Source organism: Phalacrocorax aristotelis, chromosome W (genome assembly GCF_949628215.1).
Source record: "Phalacrocorax aristotelis chromosome W, bGulAri2.1, whole genome shotgun sequence".
Lineage (NCBI taxonomy): Eukaryota > Metazoa > Chordata > Aves > Suliformes > Phalacrocoracidae > Phalacrocorax > Phalacrocorax aristotelis.
Window position 1 is genome coordinate 28,054,632 of NC_134310.1, and position 19,372 is coordinate 28,074,003.

The window sequence follows — 19,372 nt, forward strand, 5'->3', positions numbered from 1 at the left end:
AAGGATTTGCCGCAACTACCACAACCTTGGTGAGAGCTAATGAATTATTCCAGGGGTATTACGCTTGCTCCCTGTTGGACAGAAGTGTAGACAGGATAATTCCTAACCCAAGGGAGCCCCTGCCTCATCTGACGCTGGCACAGGCTTCACTAGTGATCACTTTTCACTTAGAACAGTCCCAAGGAAAGCTGCAGATACAGCCATTCCCCAACCTAATTTTAGCATTCCCTCTTGTACTACTTTATCACATGATGCCATGAATGTTTACATAATTTGGGGGAAAGACTATTCCAGTTCTGAAGAAATTATAATCTCGTACAATAAAACATATATAAGGAGAAAAATATCCTTTATATTCCCCATGTCTTTTAATTTTGCAGGTGTGAAAAGTATCCACAAATACGAGACCCGTGTATCAGTGAAGAGGAGAGGGTGCATGCATGTGGGCGCTGCGAGTGAGCACTCGTGCTTGTGTTCGGGTGCGTGTATGTGCTCGTCTTTGCTCCTGCTTGCTTTGTCTTCTTGGCTTCTCTTAAATTTACCCAGTTCGTTGTTTAATTCAATTCAGTGAATATGTCACTTAAGGTGTCATAAAGATTTTTCTAGAAAGTGGTAATGTCTCTTGTAAAAAGCACAGCAGGGAAAGCGGCCATAAAAATTTCACAGACTTGACTCTGTATGAAAAGATTCCCTGTGGGTAGAATTGCCTTTTATTGTGGCTATTTATCACTGCTGAGATGGCCAACAGTGTGGCTGAATGGTCTTAAAATAGGATGGAGGATTTGCCACAGCAAGATGTAAGAAATCTATTTTTCTGGATCAGCGCTGCTGTATTGTATTCTGTACCTACGTAATGCAAAATTTCCAGATCCAGAGTTTTCTTATTAGCAAATAAAAACACAGTGTGACAAGCCAGTATAAAACCTTGAAAATGCACTCGCATTGGTAATGTTGTAATGTGGGCACAAGCCTGCGGACACCTGGAAACCATGGTCTTACAAGACGTAACCACAACATCACCTATATGAAACTCAACACGCGTTAGATGATGGCAACACCAACTGCGTTTTCACTGTAGGGTCTAACATGACACACAGACGAAGTAAAAAACAACCAGCTCCAAATCCCTAACTTCTGGCGTGCTGCACAAATCCCACCATACAGACATGGCTACAGAAAGGGAGACCCTCCTGGAGAACACATACCCAGAAGCGCAGGCCCTCTGTCAGAAGCACGGCCTGATGTTTGAGGTAAACCACTTCTCTCCTGTCTGTCCTGTCCAAAGGCCATCAAAATATGTGGGATAGAGGAAAAAAACCAAAAATGCCCATAGGTTTTCCATCTCCTTAGAAGCCTCCTAGGAGTCAAACACTGCTGTACCAATTTCCCAGAAGTTTGGCATTAGGTGTATTGGCACGCTTCAGTTGTATGGATTTCAGTGCAGAGTCAGATGCTGACCATCCTCCAGTGCCTGGACATCAGGGTTTACATAATTCTTTTGTTTCTACATTCATTTGGAAAAAAAGTTCATGACACATAAATTCCACAGGATACACTTCAGGGGTAGTTGAACTAGTCCTAATTATACTAATTTGCACAGAACTTCTACCACAAAAAGGGCTATTGAAATGTTGGGGATCGTTACCTTCTATGATAGACTTCAAACGTTGCAGCAAATAACCTACAGTCTTGAGGTTCCTTGACCTGAAAATCTAAGTTGCTTACTTGGTCATCCATGCTCCAAATCCTTAAGTCTTTTACAGGAGAAATCCCTACTGAGAGGTTTTGAATATCTCAGTGTCTCTTGTAGAGTGCTGGTAATTAAAGTCGTGTACCACTAGTGTTCAGACTGATCTAAAAATTAAACATGACTGAATGACTTAATTTTCCCATGTTTTTATGATAGATTGACTGACTAAGAAACCTAAAAAAAAAGATTTTGTGCAGGCAACTGACTTGAGGCAGGGTATTTCGGAGCTTGTAGACACTGATCACAGAAACACACAACTCTGGAGGAAACTGAAGCCTGTCGGAGCCTGCCAGCTGGCCCCACCTTCACTGTTAGTGCACGCTTAGTCCCTATGGCTGCAGCGAGACATACAGGGCAGGCTACACGCACTCAGAAGGTCTGCCAGACAAGTAAGGTGGTTTTCAAAAGTAATTAGCCTGCCTGAGCAGCTTCACAAAGCAGCTAGTGATGGGGCTGAGGTGTCAGTAACTGCCAGTAGTCCCTAAAAAACAAAAGGAGCCTAGGCAGGCACACACATATGGTCCAGCCCTGAACAGAGTCTCTCCAAAGCAGAAGATAACTGGGGTTGGGTGTGTTAACTAGCAGTTAAGAGGCAGATGGAGACACACATAAGGCAAGGAGCTCTTGCTCTGAGCTTGCTTCCTGCCCAATACCTCAATATTGAGGAGATTTTCTTGGTAACTAAGGAATACAAATTCCCCGTGCAAAGAACCAGAAATGAAAATGCCATAGCAACCACCAGGGACAGAGTGGGGTGTCACGCTGCCAGCTGATACTTGTTCCATGCTTCTGCCTCCCTCAAATCCCTCCAATCACTCCTTTAACCACTGAACGCTCCCCACAGCAGCAGCCTGCAGCAGCTTCCTTGAAGCGCTTTGGTGACAGCCCTGAACAGAAACCTACACCCAGAATTTTAAGCCTTGCAGAAGGGGAGAGGAGGCTGAGACACCTGCAGAAGGGCCAGGTTGCTTCCTCGGTTTGTTTTGGTTTTAGACAGGGAGAAAGAAAGTTTTGCTGAACAAAGAGAATAAATACGCAGTCCCAGGGGACATAATTGAAGCCACAAGTAAATAAATAACCAATTAAGTATTTGTACAAGTTATGCCTGATTTCCCTTGAGACGCTTCCACCAAGAGAGCCTCACCACAGCGTTACTGCACCACTAGCTCACCATCACTGAGCTCCCCGCAGCTCACACCTCTGTTGGCAGCACCATATCGCATACGCAGACGGCACTAGAATGCACTCAGGCAGTGTCTTCCTCACACTGGTTGTCAGTGTGTACCTAGAAATCTCAGCAGAGCCAGCCACAAAGGTTCGACTAGTCCCTCTCCCCTGGACACACACCAGAAGGGCACTGCTCAAGGTTTACGCTGTGGGTTTGCACTTTGAGCTCATTCTGGTTGTTCCCAGATTGCATGGATCCTGGATGCTGACCGTTTTCAGGATCTCCCTCTTCCCCGGCCCAGCCTTCGGCCCTAATCAAAAGAGTCCCCCAGCTCAGTCCTGCTCCCTTACTTCTTCCCCACCCCAAAGCCAATCTCACGGCACCACTGGCCAAAGTTCCCAGACCAACTCTGCTCTGTGCTCCCACTGCCTCACCTCCATTGCTCTCCCTCCCTAGACACTGTAAAGGCCTGAGGAGCAGCTGCTGTAAAGCCCCTTCTCCCTGACCCAGGGACAGGCTGGGGCTCTGCCTGGCTGTCCCCGTCCGACACGGAAGCCACAAGGGCGCTGTGGTTACCAGCGGGTTTTCGGAGCAGCCCTCCCTGGCAATTCTAGGTGCTAAGGCAAGCAGCCAGCCCACATCCCAGCTGTCACTGCAGGAGCAGCGCCTGAACGCCAGACCCTTTTTGCCTGTTGCAGGGGCTCCTGGGGGACCACTGTGGGCACCAGGCTGTGCCTTGGCTCACTGTGGAGAAGGAATCTGAGGCTCTAACTCTGCAGCTGTCAGGGGACTTTGCCCAGCTCCTGACACAGTGGTACTGGCGGGATGAGAAGGCGCTGCCCACCTGCTTTGTGCTGCAGCCGGCTGACGGGGAGGCCTGGCATTGCCTGGAGAGACGCCTGGCGCGTGGCAGCCCAGAAGGCAAAGCTGCTCAGCCCAGAGCAAAGGCACTGCTACCACAAATCAGGTGTGTTCTGGGAGGGCTGTAATGTCCTAACCAGGGTTTCAGGAAGGCCAGCTGTTTGTTTCAAGACAACATCAGACTGTAAACAACAGGAAAGATGCAGGGAGGGAAGAGACCTGCTATCTGCCACACCCCGAATCCTGAGGAGGGAGGCTGGTGCTGACTAGCGAATTAATAACACCAGATCAAAATGGTTCTCTCCTTTTTCCCCGTCTCCCTGACCACATCCAGGAGTACGCCTAGCCCAGAGGACGTGGGGAATGCTGACCTGCAGCATCACATGAAATACAGAAGGACCAAGGGGTGTCACATTAATATTGATGGATGGCTTTTCCTGTGTTCTGTTCTGAAACTGAAGGCTCACACGTCCCTGTTTTCTTTTTTTTTTTTTTGTAGCAATTGAGTGGGAGATTGGACAGGGTCTCCTCAATACCCAGGAGAGCAACCTGCGGGCTTTCGTATTCCTCAGAGAGGTTGAGGGTTCCAAGAGACAAATTGGGCAAGGGACAAACCGTGAGCTGAAAGATGACAGTGAAGCAAAACACCTGCTCAGCAACCTGAAAGGAAAAATTGCAAGCCATTACCCCAAACACCTCTGTCGTGGTTCAGCCCAGTCGGCAACTAAACACCACACAGCCGCTCGCTCACTGCCCCCACCCCTGTGCATTGCGGGAGAGAACTGGAAGAGCAAAAGCAAAAAAAAACTTGTGGGTTGAGATAAGAACAGTTTAATAATTAAAATAAAATAATAATGATTATGATAATAATAACAATAATGATAACATAATAAAAAGGAAAAGGGAAAAAGGGAAAAAAATAGAATCACAAATGATACAACTGCTCACCACCCACTGACCGATGCTGCCCCTCCCCGAGCCACGGTTGCTGCCTCCCTCCCCCGGCCAGCCCCTCCCAGGTAGCATACTGGGCATGACGTTACATGATATGGAATATTCCTTTGGCCAGTTTGAATCTGCTCTCTTGGCTGTGCCCCCTCCCCTCCTGGCTTCTTGTGCCCCCGGCAGAGCATGGGAAGCTAGAAATGTCTTTGACTAGTACAAGCACTGCCCAGCAACAACTAAAACATCCGTGTGCTATCAACATTGTTTTCATACTAAGTCCAAAGCACAGCACTGCACCAGCTGCAGTGAAGAAAATTAACTCTATCCCAGCTAAAACCATGACAACCTCAAAGTACACACACTGGCATACAGCAAAGACCCTGGGAACACTCGGCGCAAGGAGAACAGCAAATACCTGGAACAACTTTGTAAGCAGTTCACTGCTGTCACTGATCGCCCAGTTTTAGAGATTCTTCGATGCCGAGGACAGATCAGCAAGGAGCCAGGGTGACTTCTGCAGGAGCCAGGCCACCGCACAGCTCTGTGCCTGAAGAACTGCAGATTTTTCTGTGGGAGGCAGAATTCACTGGATAACATCTTTCACCATATAAGGCAGAACAATGGTAAAACCCACACAGCCCTCATCCTTTACGGGCCACCAGACTGTGGAAAAACAACTGTGATGTGCAAACTATCCAAGCAGGTGCAACCTGTTTTAGGGCAAGACACCAGAGTTGTGATTCTGAAGGCTGTGGGGAGACCTTATTGTGGCCTTCCAGTACTTAAAGGGGGACTATAGGAAGGATGGGGGCAACTTCTTTAGCAAGGCCTGTTGTGACAGGACAAGGGGTGACAGTTTTAAACTAACGGAAGATAGATTTAGACGGGATGTAAGGAAAAACTTTTTTACAATGAGGGTGGTGAAACCCTGGAATAGGTTGCCCAGAGAGGTGGGAGATGTCCCATCCCTGGGAACATCCAAGGGCAGGTTGGACGGGGCTCTGAGCAACGTGATCTAGCTGAAGATGTCCCTGCTCACTGCAGGGGGTTGGACTAGATGGCCTCTAAAGGTCCCTCCCAACCCAAACCATTCTATGATTCTATTCTATGATTCCATGACTTGTTTGCTGGGACATCCCAGCTCAGTTCTGCCATTCAAAGCCTGCTGAGGGACACTGGTCTCCAAGTGTGTTTAGCATTTGATTTTCCACCACCTCCAACCCAGACCAAACAAGGGATTTAGTCTTTTTCCTCAGTAAACTCCTCCTCACTGTCTCCCACTGTGGCATACAGACACCGGTGGTGTTCCTTGACTCTGTGGAGAGAGTACTTCCTGGTGATGGTGCTCACAGATTCCACTGGCTCCCTACAGATTGCCCTCCAAAGGTCCCCCTCATCATTTCCATTTCTACAGCAGAGCCTGATACTCTGCTTTCCAACATGCCGTGCCTGAGGCTGAAGTGTACTTTGAAGTAGGACCCTTATCCTGTGAGGAAGGTGAGGAGATGCTAGAGATGCTCTTAGCATCAGACAGATGACAGCTAAGCCCAGGTCATCAGGCCTAAGATTCACCACTGCCACTTTCCTTCAAGTAAAACTGTCCTGTGCCTTCCTCTTCTCCACTGGGCACAATTATGCAGTGACATGGAGAGTGCCTGGCAGAACAGAAGGCAGATGGCTTCGTCCTTCTTTGCTTTGCACACAGGCACTCTTTGAGGGCAGAGAATGAGAAGCCAAACCTTTGAGTATCGGATGTTCCCATCCTGAGCTTTCGGGCACCCTGCCTAGGCTCCTCTCCATTCTTAAACTCTGTCAGTGCTGCGACTTTAGAAAAAAAACAGCTCTAGCTCCCTGTTCCAGTACATCTATTACTTTTTCCCTTCCCAGGCAACTCGTTGAAATGGTGCAGGGTTATTACGTATCAAAACAAGACCAAACCAAGAGGCATCTTCTCCTGGCAGATTTCTTCAAGGGGACTTGGGGCTGGGGAAAGGAAAGACCTCTTACATTGCCACACTTTAGCAGGACCTTGAAAGCCGACAGGAAGGTGAGGAATATCAGGAGGTATTTCCATACCTGTAAGCTCTGGACCAGGACTCTCTGTCTCAGACTGCTGGGCAGGGTCTGAAAACAGAAGACTATGGAAATATGAGTAAATAACACTATTCAGTGCTTTCAACAATGACAAAGACATATATATTTTTAAACAGGTATCTCCAACTGTCGTGGTTTAGCCGGCAGCTCAGCCCCACACAGTCGCTCACTCACTCCCCCACCAGTAGATGGGGGAGAGAATCAGAAGGGTAACGCTCGTGGGTTGGGATAAGAACAGTTTAATAATTAAAATTAAAAGAAACAACAATAGAAATGCAATGTAAAGGAGAACAACGAGAGGCACAAAGCCCCGGGGGAGGGGGGAAGGGAGGGGAGGGGAGAGGGGGAACGAACCGCCGAAACAAACCGCACGCGCCGCAGCCGCTCGCCGCCCGCCGACCCGACGCCGCGCCGCCTGCGCGCTGCCACTGCCCCCCCTCAATATACTGGTCATGGAATGAACCTGCCATTGGCCAGTCGGGGTCAGCCGCCCCCACCACGGTCCTGCCCCTCCCAGCCCCCCCTGCCACGTGGCAGAGCGTGGGAAGCTGGAAAGGTAGCCGACCCCCACAGTGAGGAGAATTAACCCCTTCTCAGCCAAAACCAGCACATTCTCCACCCCTTATTCCATACCATTTACACCATGCCCAGGTCCCATACGATGCAATACAACAGTACCAACCACCACCCCTCCCCTTCCCATCCTTTAACATAATACACAGACATCATTCCCTTACTTCATGGACCTTCCCTGTAAAATGTCCATTAAAATGTCCATTGAGTTCACCCAGTCCATGACTCTGGGCTCCATCCGCCGTATCAGTCTTTCCGGGTGGAGAGATGGTGTGTGGCGTTGGGTTGCTGCATACCGAGTCGGTCATCCTTCCATCACTGCTGCACGGCTTGTTTCATAGTTGATCTTCCATGGGCTGGGAGGCTTGTACTCTGATATCATTGATACAACACGGAGGTGACACACAGTATTATATAGCAGTTCGCATTGTGTCATTCAGTTCATTGACTGTTTTTGCCCAAAATCAAATCCCCTTGAGGCACACATCGGATTTCTCCATCCTCCCGCATCACCCACCAAGTGCACCCAGGTCCTTGAGCAAAAGCAATCCCACGAATGGGTTTGCCTTTGCCGGAGGCAGGAAGAACCCAGACTGTTTGGCCCAGCATACTTTTTGTGTGCACTACAGGGACTCTATCCCCTTCCACAGTACGTAGGATTTCTGACTGGGCAGGGCCAGCTCGGTTGGCAGATCCCCTCGTGTTGACTAACCACGTGGCTTTTGCTAAATGTGTATCCCAGTGCTTGAATGTTCCACCCCCCATTGCTCTCAGTGTAGTTTTTAACAGTCCATTGTACCGTTCAATTTTCCCAGAGGCTGGTGCGTGACAGGGGATGTGATACACCCACTCAATGCCGTGCTCTTTGGCCCAGGTGTCTATGAGGCTATTTCGGAAATGAGTCCCCTTGTCTGACTCAGTTCTCTCTGGGGTGCCATGTTGCCACAGGACTTGTTTCTCAAGACCCAGGATAGTGTTCCGGGCAGTGGCATGGGGGACAGAATATGTTGCCAGCCAGCCAGTCATTGTTTCTACCATTGTAAGCACATGGCGCTTGCCTTGGCGGGTCTGTGGGAGTGTGATATAGTCAATCTGCCAGGCCTCCCCATATTTATATTTCAGCCATCGTCCCCCACACCACAGAGGCTTTACCCGCTTCGCTTGCTTGATTGCAGCGCATGTGTCACATTCGTGGATGACCTGTGCAATAATATCCATGGTCAAGTCCACCCCTCGATCACGAGCCCACCTGTATGTTGCATCTCTCCCTTGATGGCCTGAGGTGTCATGGGCCCACCGAGCTAGAAATAGTTCACCCTTATGCTGCCAGTCCAGATCCACCTCAGCTACTTCAATCTTGGCAGCCTGATCTACCTGCTGGTTGTTTCGATGTTCTTCAGTGGCCCGACTCCTGGGGACGTGAGCATCCACATGCCGTACCTTTACAACCAGGTTCTCTACCCGGGCAGCAATATCTTGCCCCAGTGCGGCAGCCCAGATGGGTTTGCCTCTGCGCTGCCAGTTGCTTTGCTTCCACTGCTCTAACCAGCCCCACAGGGCATTTGCCACCATCCAGGAGTCAGTATAGAGATAGAGCACTGGCCACTTTTCCCGTTCAGCGATGTCTAAGGCCAGCTGGATGGCCTTTACCTCTGCAAACTGGCTCAATTCACCTTCTCCTTCAGCAGTTTCTGCTACTTGTCGTGTAGGACTCCATACAGCAGCCTTCCATCTCCGGTGCTTTCCCACAAGGCGACAGGACCCATCAGTGAACAGGGCATACTGCTTCTCATCTTCTGGCAGTTTGTTATAGAGTGGGGCTTCTTCAGCACGTGTCACCTCCTCCTCCGGTGATAATCCAAAATCTTTGCCTTCTGGCCAGTCCATGATCACTTCCAAGATTCCTGGGCGACTGGGGTTTCCTACTCGAGCCCGCTGGGTGATCAGTGCAACCCATTTACTCCACGTAGCATCAGTTGCATGGTATGTGGAGGGGACGTTCCCTCTGAACATCCAGCCCAGCACTGGCAGTCGGGGTGCCAGGAGCAGCTGTGCCTCAGTACCAACCACTTCTGAAGCAGCTCGGACCCCTTCATATGCTGCCAATATCTCTTTTTCAGTTGGAGTATAGCGGGCTTCGGACCCTCTGTATCCCCGACTCCAAAACCCTAGGGGTCGACCTCGGGTCTCCCCATGTGCTTTCTGCCAGAGGCTCCAGGTAGGGCCATTCTCCCCGGCTGCCGTGTAGAGCACATTTTTTACATCTTTTCCTGCCCGGACTGGCCCAAGAGCTACTGCATGAACTATTTCTCGTTTAATCTGTTCAAAGGCTTGTCGTTGCTCAGGGCCCCATTTGAAATCATTCTTTTTCCGGGTCACTTGATAGAGAGGGCTTACGATCAGACTGTAGTGTGGAACATGCATTCTCCAAAAACCCACAACACCCAAGAAAGCTTGTGTTTCCTTTTTGCTAGTTGGTGGAGACATGGCTGCTCTTTTGTTGATCACATCCACTGGAATCTGACAACGACCATCTTGCCATTTGATTCCTAAGAACTGGATTTCTCATGCGGGTCCCTTCACCTTACTTTGTTTTATGGCAAAACCAGCTTTCAGAAGGATTTGGACTATTTTCTCTCCTTTCTCAAAAACTTCTTCCGCTCTGTTCCAGTACAGTCTGAATCAGTCCATGGCAAATGGTAGGACTGTGTTTCCACCCCTGGGGCAGTCGATTCCAGGTGTACTGGACGCCCGCCCATGTGAAAGCAAACTGTGGCCTGCACTCTGCTGCCAGAGGGATTGAGAAGAATGCATTAGCGATATCAAATGTGGCATACCACTTGGCCGCCTTGGACTCCAGTTCGTACTGAAGTTCTAGCATGTCTGGCACAGCAGCACTCAACGATGGAGTGACTTCGTTCAGGCCACAGTAGTCTACTGTTAGTCTCCACTCTCCATTGGACTTCCGCACTGGCCACATGGGACTGTTAAAGGGTGAGTGGGTCTTCCTGATGACTCCTTGGCTCCTCAGTTGGTGAATGAGTTCATGGATGGGAATCAGAGAGTTTCTGTTGGTGCGATATTGCCGCCGGTGCACTGCTGTGGTGGCGATTGGCACCTGTTGTTCTTCGACCTTCAGCAACCCCACAACAGAAGGGTCCTTTGAGAGGCCAGGCAAGGTAGACAGCTGTTTAGTTTCCTCTGTCTCCAAGGCAGCTACACCAAAAGCCCACCTGTACCCTTTTGGGTACTTGAAATACGCTCTCCTCTCTGAGGTAGTCTACGCCAAGGATGCACGGAGCATCTGGGCCAGTCACAATGGGGTGCTTCTGCCACTCATTGCCAGTTAGGCTCACTTCGGCCTCCAATACAGTTAGCTCTTGGGATCCCCCTGTCACTCCAGCAATGCTGTTGGGTTCTGCCCCTATATAGTTTGATGGCATTAAGGTGCACTGTGCGCCGGTGTCCACTAAAGCTTTATACTCCTGTGGGTCGGACGTGCCAGGCCATCAGATCCACACAGTCCAGTAATCCCGGTTATCCCTTTCCTCCACCCGGCTGGAGGCAGGGCCCCTCTAGTCCTGATCATGGCAGTCACAACTCACTTCCTGTAAATGTGAATCAGGAGTCCCTCTATTACACTTAGAAATAAAACCTGCGCTTCTACTCCTCTGTCTGGGGAGTTGCTCACTGGGAACTGGAGCAGCAGCTTTCCTGGAAGAGCCTCCCTGAGTGCCTGTTCTTCCTTGCAGTTCATGTACTTGTGCCTGTAGGGTCGAAGCAGGCTTGCCATCCCACCTCATCGTGTCCTCTCCGTGGTCACGCAGGTAAAACCATAGGGTGGCCCATGGTGTGTATCCCCTTCTTTGAGCCAAAGGACGCTTATTCCTAACAGCTGAGACACTACTCTGTCGAGGTGGGGAGTAGGACAGATCTTCTTTGAGTTGCTGGACCTCTTGGGATAGTTTCTCCACAGCAGAGACGAGCGAGGAAGAGAGATTTGTGTCGTAATCCTGGAGTCTATCAATCACCTCTGCCACTGTTGGTGTCTCGTCATCTTTCCAGGACATCACTGCCAACGAGTTTGCATGCGAAGATGGTGCGCTCCGTACAAACTTCCGCCACATGGGTCATGTGCACTCGGCTTCATCTGGATCTTTGGATGACCGTTGATTGTCCAGGTCACCATAAATCACCTCAAACACAGCTAATTCCCTTAGATACTGGATGCCTTTCTCCACAGTTGTCCGTTTTCCTGGGCGATATGTAACATCTTCTTTAAAGGGATACCTTTCCTTCACTCCGGACAGGAGTCGCCTCCAGAGGCTGAGAGCTTGTGGTTTTTTTCCAATTGCTTTGTCAACGCCCCCTTCCCCAGAAAGGGATCCCAATTGTTTGGCTTCTTTTCCCTGTAGTTCCAGGCTACTGGCCCCATTATCCCAGCATCGGAGCAGCCAGGTGACAATGTGCTCACCTGAACGACGGCTATAATCTTTTCGCATATCTCGCAACTGGCTTAAGGACAGGGATCGGGTGGTCTCTATTTCATTTATTACTTCTCCCTCCTCTCCCCGCGATGGCCCTGGTTCTTCATCATCCCGTTCTAAACGAGTTGATGTCCGCTTCCAATATTTCATCTTGTGTATGGGGGCAACTGATACTGGTACGGGTTTATTTTCTGAGCCAGCTCCGGTACTTGTTGTGGGGGTTTGAGTGGCTGCAGTGCCTGTTGTCAGGGCTGGATTGTCTACAGTGCCAGTCACTTTGCATTTCAATCCAGAGACATTCTCTTCCCCCTGGGGGCACTGAATACTGTTGAGCAGGGCTCGGTACGCATGGGCCAGGCCCCAGCACGTTGCAGTTATCTGTGTCTCTCTGGAGTTCCCAGCATAACAACATACTTTCTCCAAATATTCTACTAGTTTTTTAGGATTCTGCACTTGTTCGGGGGTGAAACTCCAAAATACTGGGGGTGCCCACTGCCCTAGGTACTTGCCCATGCTATCCCACATGCCCTGCCACTCGTAACTATCAAGCCTCGGGGCAGATTTCTGGGTGATATTCTTAAGTTGCTTAGTCCAAACCAAAACAACATGCCCAAAAACTAACAATAAGTGCACCTTAACCACCCAAGGATGTTCAAGATACAAAAACGTTGTTGTAACAAAGGCACAGACATCATAGAACAAAGTTGCAAAGGTACTATTCTGTATTTCCTCCATATAAAATCTCTCCGAGGAGGAGGTATAATTGCTAATTGCCTCAACAAGGTGGTATCCGAAGTACAGTAACGGTTTCAGCAAAAACCCCAAATACCAGATAAAGCTGAAAACGAGTGTTTGTATAACAAATCTCGTAGGCAAAACATTACTAATCACAGCAGAACACAGCAGACTCAACAAACCAACACCGATCTTTAACACCAACTGCAAAAAGGACAACATGGTGCTGTGACCAGCAGCTGTTATTATCTCCAACCCTTGAGCCCCACGTTGGGCGCCAAAAAGACTGTTGTGGTTTAGCGGCAGCTCAGCCCCACGCAGCCGCTCGCTCGCTCCCCACCGGTAGATGGGGGAGAGAATCAGAAGGGCAACGCTCGTGGGTTGGGATAAGAACAGTTTAATAATTAAAATTAAAAGAAACAACAGTAGAAATGCAATGTAAAGGAGAACAACGAGAGGCGCAAAGCCCCGGGGGAGGGGGGAAGGGAGGGGAGAGGGGGAACGAACCGCCGGAACAAACCGCACGCGCCGCAGCCGCGCGCCGCAGCCGCTCGCCGCCCGCCGACCCGACGCCGCGCCGCCTCCGCGCTGCCACTGCCCCCCCTCAATATATTGGTCATGGTGTCACATGGTATGGGATGAACCTGCCATTGGCCAGTCGGGGTCAGCCGCCCCCACCACGGCCCCGCCCCTCCCAGCCCCCCCCCACCACGCGGCAGAGCGCGGGAAGCTGGAAAGGTAGCCGACCCCCACAGTGAGGAGAATTAACCCCTTCTCAGCCAAAACCAGCACACCAACCAAGGGGACCTAAAGTTATTTTACAATCTTTGGCATGCAGTCTTCATATACGTACAAGGCTACAGCAACAAGGAAGAAAATCATTTACTATTCACACCTGCAGAAAGGCAGCCTGCCTTAGATTGTCGGAAGAGAAATTTAGAGTCATGAAAAACGTTTCGTAAAAACAGGAAAACAATGGAAGTCCTGGAAGTGTGGTCTGGCATACCATGAGATAGCAGCTAGCGCTGAAGTAGTGAAAGCAAACAGATTAATCCACAAGCCACGTCTCAAATTCACTGTTCTGGTTACTCCTAGGTAGCCCCTCAGCCACTCTGGTTCTCTGATACTGTTGCAAATCTGAGGAAGCTGAGTGAATTGTCATTTCATTTACTTAATGCTGGACAAATTGAGTAGCTAAAAGGAGATGTGCTGGGTAAGGTCTGGGCAAGAGGGGACATACAGAGCTCTGCAGAGGCCTGTTTCATGCCTACAGCCACAGGTAAGAATCATAACCTTTCTGCGCAGCATCAATAACCGCTGTGAGAAGTAAGCTTGAAAAAGAGAAATAAACTAACTTTTTAAACTGTTATCCTAGAAATATCACCACACTCCCTTAGTAGCCGAATGAAATTATCTAGATCCTCCAAACGCTGAGAAGAAAACTTATTAAAAAACCTAACAAATTAAAAAAAAAATACAGACTATTTAAGAGGCTAAAGAAGGAACTCTGACAATGGGAGCTTTCTACTTCCTTAGCAAATGAGACCTAGCTCCACTGCTAGTGGCTGTTAATCCTTCTGTCCCCTCCTTCCCCCAAAAAAGCATTTTTTTCTCTCTGCCTTTTCAGGTACATTCTCAGGACTGATGTTCTCTGCTCCAATAGTAATGCCTTCTGCAGGTAATACGAACTGGATCAACTGTAAAATAATTGCCTCTGGAATAGAGAGCGTCGTTGATGACTTTGCCACAGGTACTGAATGCATGAGCTGCCCAGAACTACACCTTCTGCAGGGGAGCCTTCTCCTTTTGAAGCCTGCAGTCAGCAGCACACACAGCCCCGAAGGTAACAGCCATCACAGAGACAGAGTGTGACGCAAATGTTCACCAGAGGAAAGAATCGTAATTTTCCTCTCCAGGTAAAAGTACTTTTCTGAGGAATTACATCCAGTGACAAAATTCTCTGTTCCAGGATCTGTCAAAAGACTCATAAATGCCTCATTCTGGGAGGGCCTCTATACGGGAAGCTGAGGTTTCTTCTTTGCCAACCTTTTGTCTACCTAATTAAAGCAGTTTACCGCAGCCAAAGCAGCTGTTGCCCCACATCTGGTAAAAGCACCTGTTAGCTATCTGGATTCGCTTGAAGCTTTAAAGCTACCTAGAGAGGGTGCACAGTGCCGCTCCTCTGTCTTCTCCTCAGAACACCCACTCCTCCCTCAGGGGGAAAATCCTGCCACACCATTACATTTGCCCATGTTTCACACTGTAGCCTTCCTTATATTATTCCAGTGCCTGGCCAGATAGGGCCAGCTCAGTTCATTACATACTGTATATCACGTAAAATACAACCATGGTAGCTCTCACAGGCCCACCATGGTGATGTTCTAAAAGGCTTTTTCTGTCTCTGTCCTTTTAGGAGTGAGTATAATATACACAGAAGTGTTGGCCAGGCTTCTTTTTTTCATGCCTGCTTACCTGGAGGTAATCGGGAAGCTGTGCCGGCCGCGTCTGAGCCGGCACAGCATCTGGCCCTATCCTGTTCTCATTCCACTGTGCGGATTTCTCCAGCCACCTGGTGGGCCCCTACACACAACCCTCACCAGATTCCTCAAAGGTAGGATTCATCCTGGGGACAGACACAGCCCAAGAATATATCTAATCATCCATCTGTTAGGAGTGAAATCCAAGAAACATAATAAATAAACACAGCAAGAAGGAAAGAACATCTATTTCTGTAGAAATACGGTTTTGCCTGCGAGCTTACACAAAGGCAGGATAAAGGTCCGTTTGCCTCCGTGCTCAGTCATGCACCAGTCCCATTTGCAACTGCTTCAGCAAATGAGGATAAAGTGGGTCATTTTGTCGTCAGGACAACAAAAGCACACACTGACCTAGATATGTCTGAGGGAACCTAATCTTGCTCTTGGCACAGACTACAGGGGTTCAGACAGTATAGGGGGATTCCAGCTGGGGAAACACAGAATATTAACAATCCCAAAATGTCTCTTTTCTGACTGTGGTATCAAGAACAGCCTTTCCTCTTTGGGTCTCATGGCAGGTGTCACAGTGATGGCACTTAGTTCTGACTACCAGCTGCTGGTGGCAGGTTCCCAGGATAGCCCAGTGCTTGTCTGAAATATGGAAGTTTTCCAGACGCTGCATGCCCCTCCTGGGCACTCTGGTGAGCCTTCTCCACTTTTTATGGTTGGAAAGCTCTTTTCATGTCTGAAAAGAGCTCTGACAGCTTGACAATCCTTGAGCTGTAGGCACACAGACACCTCCCAGCATTCTCCCAGTTGCTGAAAGCACTGAGAAAACCTCATTTTGTGTATCCTTGTCTTATAACTGAGGTGAGGTGTGTGAAAGTGTTTGGGAAAGGAACCTGCGCTGTTTCAGCTGCCATGGATCACAGCCTGCACATCTGGGATTTGATTTCTGGCAGAGCAAAGTTTATTATCCAGGACACACACATCGAAGAACAGCCCTCACATCACCTTTGTGGGGATGAGGGGCACGTGGTTGTATGCTCTTCCTCAGATACAAAGGTATGGCCAGTCTTTAAGTCAAAGCACGCTGAAAGAACAAGAACTTTAGAAGCTACAATCACGAAGGTCCTAGACAGAAAAGCTACCTCAGTCCTCGCTATTCCCATCTCTTTTGTCACGTAAATCAATGCTTGGCATCTGGAGACAGCAGGACCCATCCTCCAGATTTCTGGAGAGGCATCAGATGCATGGGTGTGCTCTGCAGGATTCAGCCCAAGGCTGGCAGTTATGGCTGTGTCTGAAGGAGGAACATTGAGTCTGTGGAACAGCAACACCGGTGAGCCGAGATCCAAACGTCAGCTATCAGGGCTACAGGAAGAAACGATAATGTCCAGTCTGATCCAGAAGCAAGGGAAGACAATAGTGGGACTTAGCAGGGGAGCTAGATTCATGGTACACATCTATCTGTTCAACTTTCTTATAAGATTTCTTGTATTTTCTTACACTATCCAGAGGTTTATGGAGCCAGACAACAGATGTGGTAACCAATGGGCCTTCCTTCTCCATTCTGAATACAGCATCCTCCTCAGACTTCCACATCCTAGTTCCCAAATGGACAAGCATAACACTTTATATCCTTCTGCGCCTTATAGCACTGCCCAATACCATGCGGCCAAATTAAATTTCACTGCTAATCTAGCCTCTTTCCTTCTTAAGGATACGGATCTGCCTTATTTTTGTGCAGATCACTTCTGACGGAAACAGTTTGCTAGAGAAGCTTCCTGGAAGGATTTGCTTTGTGGTGGCATCAGAAGATGGTGAGTTCGTTCATTCTGCAGGTTCAGTAGCACCCATTCCTTAAGAAAGTGTTGGTAATGGCTGCTCTCATGCCAAGCGTCCCTTAAAAGGGGCCAGTACGCAGAACTTCCCATTAGCCTGGCCTTATTCAGCTCTTGTGCTTAAGGGGGTATCCAAGATTGGGGGACATTCTCTTTGTCAAGAGTCAGAACATTGCCTGCATAACAGGAGCCCTTTCTCAAGGGGGTAAGTGAGATGTGAGTAGTGAAAAGGACTTAAGCTGGCATGATTATTTTTTAGGGTTTCTAAGCTACCCTTTGGGCTTACCTTTAAAGAAATATAGGAATTAAATCATATGCGTAAGGACATGGCATTGAAGGGGATCAGCGACTTCCTCAGCTCAATAAATCAGTAACATTTTATTGTTTTAGGCTTTGAGGAGTATGTGCAAGAGTACCTGGCAGACCCAAGGGGATTCCACAGGTTCCTACTGGCAGATTTGGAGCATGAAGGAGTGGTTCATACGGCTGCTATCTCTGCTGGCAACAGCATTACTGTTACTGGTTCTCAGCCTGCACCTATCCAGGGATGGAGGGAGGAAGGAAGGCTGGGCAACTTCCCAATCTCTTACAAATCCAGTTTACAGAATATGGCCCCGATCCACTAAGGAGGTCACCTTGATCCGCAGCAACCTGTTTGGGGGTTGGACGTGCAGTTCTGAAGATGCTTCTAGTACTGACATACTTCTAAAAAGCAGATGACCATTGACCCATCTCTTTATTGCTTCAAGCCTTTCGTTCTCCTTTCATTTTTGACACCAAATGGAGAGCACTTCACCAAAGCAGATGGTGAGCCTCAAGCCAATGTACACCTGAGGCCTGAAATACTATTTAATTTCCAAAATGTTTTAAATCTGAACTCTTAAAAGCTGCCTTGTTACCCATCTGTGAGCAGGAGCCAGATGGAGTACGCAACACGTGGAGCATCATCTCTTGCCAAAGAAAGAGGTAAACAGCCAGTACAGTCCAAGACATGCAGGATCTAATTAGGCAATCAGCAAAGGAAGCAAGCAGGCTGAATGGCTCCAGGTGCTTCAAACGTTTGTTTTCAAGTCAGAAGACAATGTTTTGCCTGCTAGTATTAGGATGTTATCCGTTGACTTACATTTCTGTACAGGTTAGTTAAGGTATATTGTTTTACCTCTTAAATAGGACTAAGGAAAAAGTAGCTGAGGCACTGATGACTTCTCCCCCACACAACTCTTCACAAGTGTGAAGTTTATCAGACCAGGAGTTGCAGACTGACATACTGGAAGGCATGGGAGCACCAGTGTAACCGCACTCTGGTTTGCCTCCCACAACGTGCCATGTCCAGGAGTGTGGACCCTCGTTTACAATCATCAGCAGAAAACCTTGGCACCTGTCCCAAATGCAGGCTGCGCTGCACTGCTCCACGGGGGGAACTCTGTCTGTTTTACCTAACCTGAAGACACACATAAAGTCGTCATCCAGAACACCACAGAAGGTGAACTGCACCTCAGAAATACTGCATGTGGGTTAGGAGAGAAACAAAACAACTCACAGAGGCAGCAAAAGCAGGGTTAGCTTTCTGAGCGTATGACAAGCATAGTCTGCTCCCTTCTGCTTTACCTAAGCATGAGATTTAGGAAAATTTGTTTCAGGCCTGGAGAGCTTTTTAATATCCTCTCCAAAGTTTGTGTCTAGAATAGCTTATTATTATGACATGGGAAAGTGGGAAGAATGAAATACACAAATTATTTCACAAATAAAGAAGTCAATCATGAGCCCAGTCTGAGGGAAGATATTAATGCGCAGTTGGAGTAAGAACATTTTTGGAGAAGGACCAGTTCTGTTAAGAAGAAAAAGCACTTGCTGATTTCCTTCTGTTTCACAGGTGAAGTATGTGACACACTGGACACCTCTGTGCAACTGAGATGCCTGGAAATAGCTAAGCAAAACCAGCCGCTTTTCACAGGGCTTATATCTGCAACAGTCCTCGTCTCACTGAACTCCAGGCAGCAGGTAGCACACATCCCACCTCCAGAGTCACAGAAACCCGTCAACAACATGGCTTTCAACAAGCAGGAGAAGAGGCTTGCCATAGCATACAGATTTAGTCCTTGTGCTGGATATTATCCCCGCAGACCCATGCCCAATGAGCCACAAGCCCGCCTACACCTTTAAAACTCAGATCCCTGGCTTTCTGATTTCCAGAGCAGCTGTCCTTGCAGATTAGAGTCCTCTATGGCATGACTAGCAGGGACTTATTCCTTTAGGACTGCCCTCGGGCCCAAGTGTTTCCTTTGGAAGGTCACAGAAGCCAGATCTCCGGTTTGGAAAGCAGCCACAGAGAGCAGTGGACCCTCAGGGGAGGTGAGGATTCCCTGCAGTGCCTCTGGGACTTGGAGTTCTGTCAGTGGGAACACAAGATGTGCCTTTATAAGGTACTACAGTGGTAA

At 48.7% G+C, this 19,372-nt stretch overlaps 1 protein-coding gene across 1 annotated transcript; it reads left to right on the forward strand.

Annotated features, from left to right (window-relative positions):
• The first annotated feature begins 1,166 nt into the window (after window positions 1-1,166).
• Window positions 1,167-19,372, forward strand: NWD1 (NACHT and WD repeat domain containing 1). Its single transcript, XM_075077690.1, is given in 9 exon segments — window positions 1,167-1,250; window positions 3,617-3,839; window positions 4,279-4,413; window positions 14,241-14,363; window positions 15,027-15,091; window positions 16,841-16,913; window positions 18,808-19,021; window positions 19,023-19,145; window positions 19,147-19,372. Coding segments are annotated over 9 exon segments (1,266 nt in total).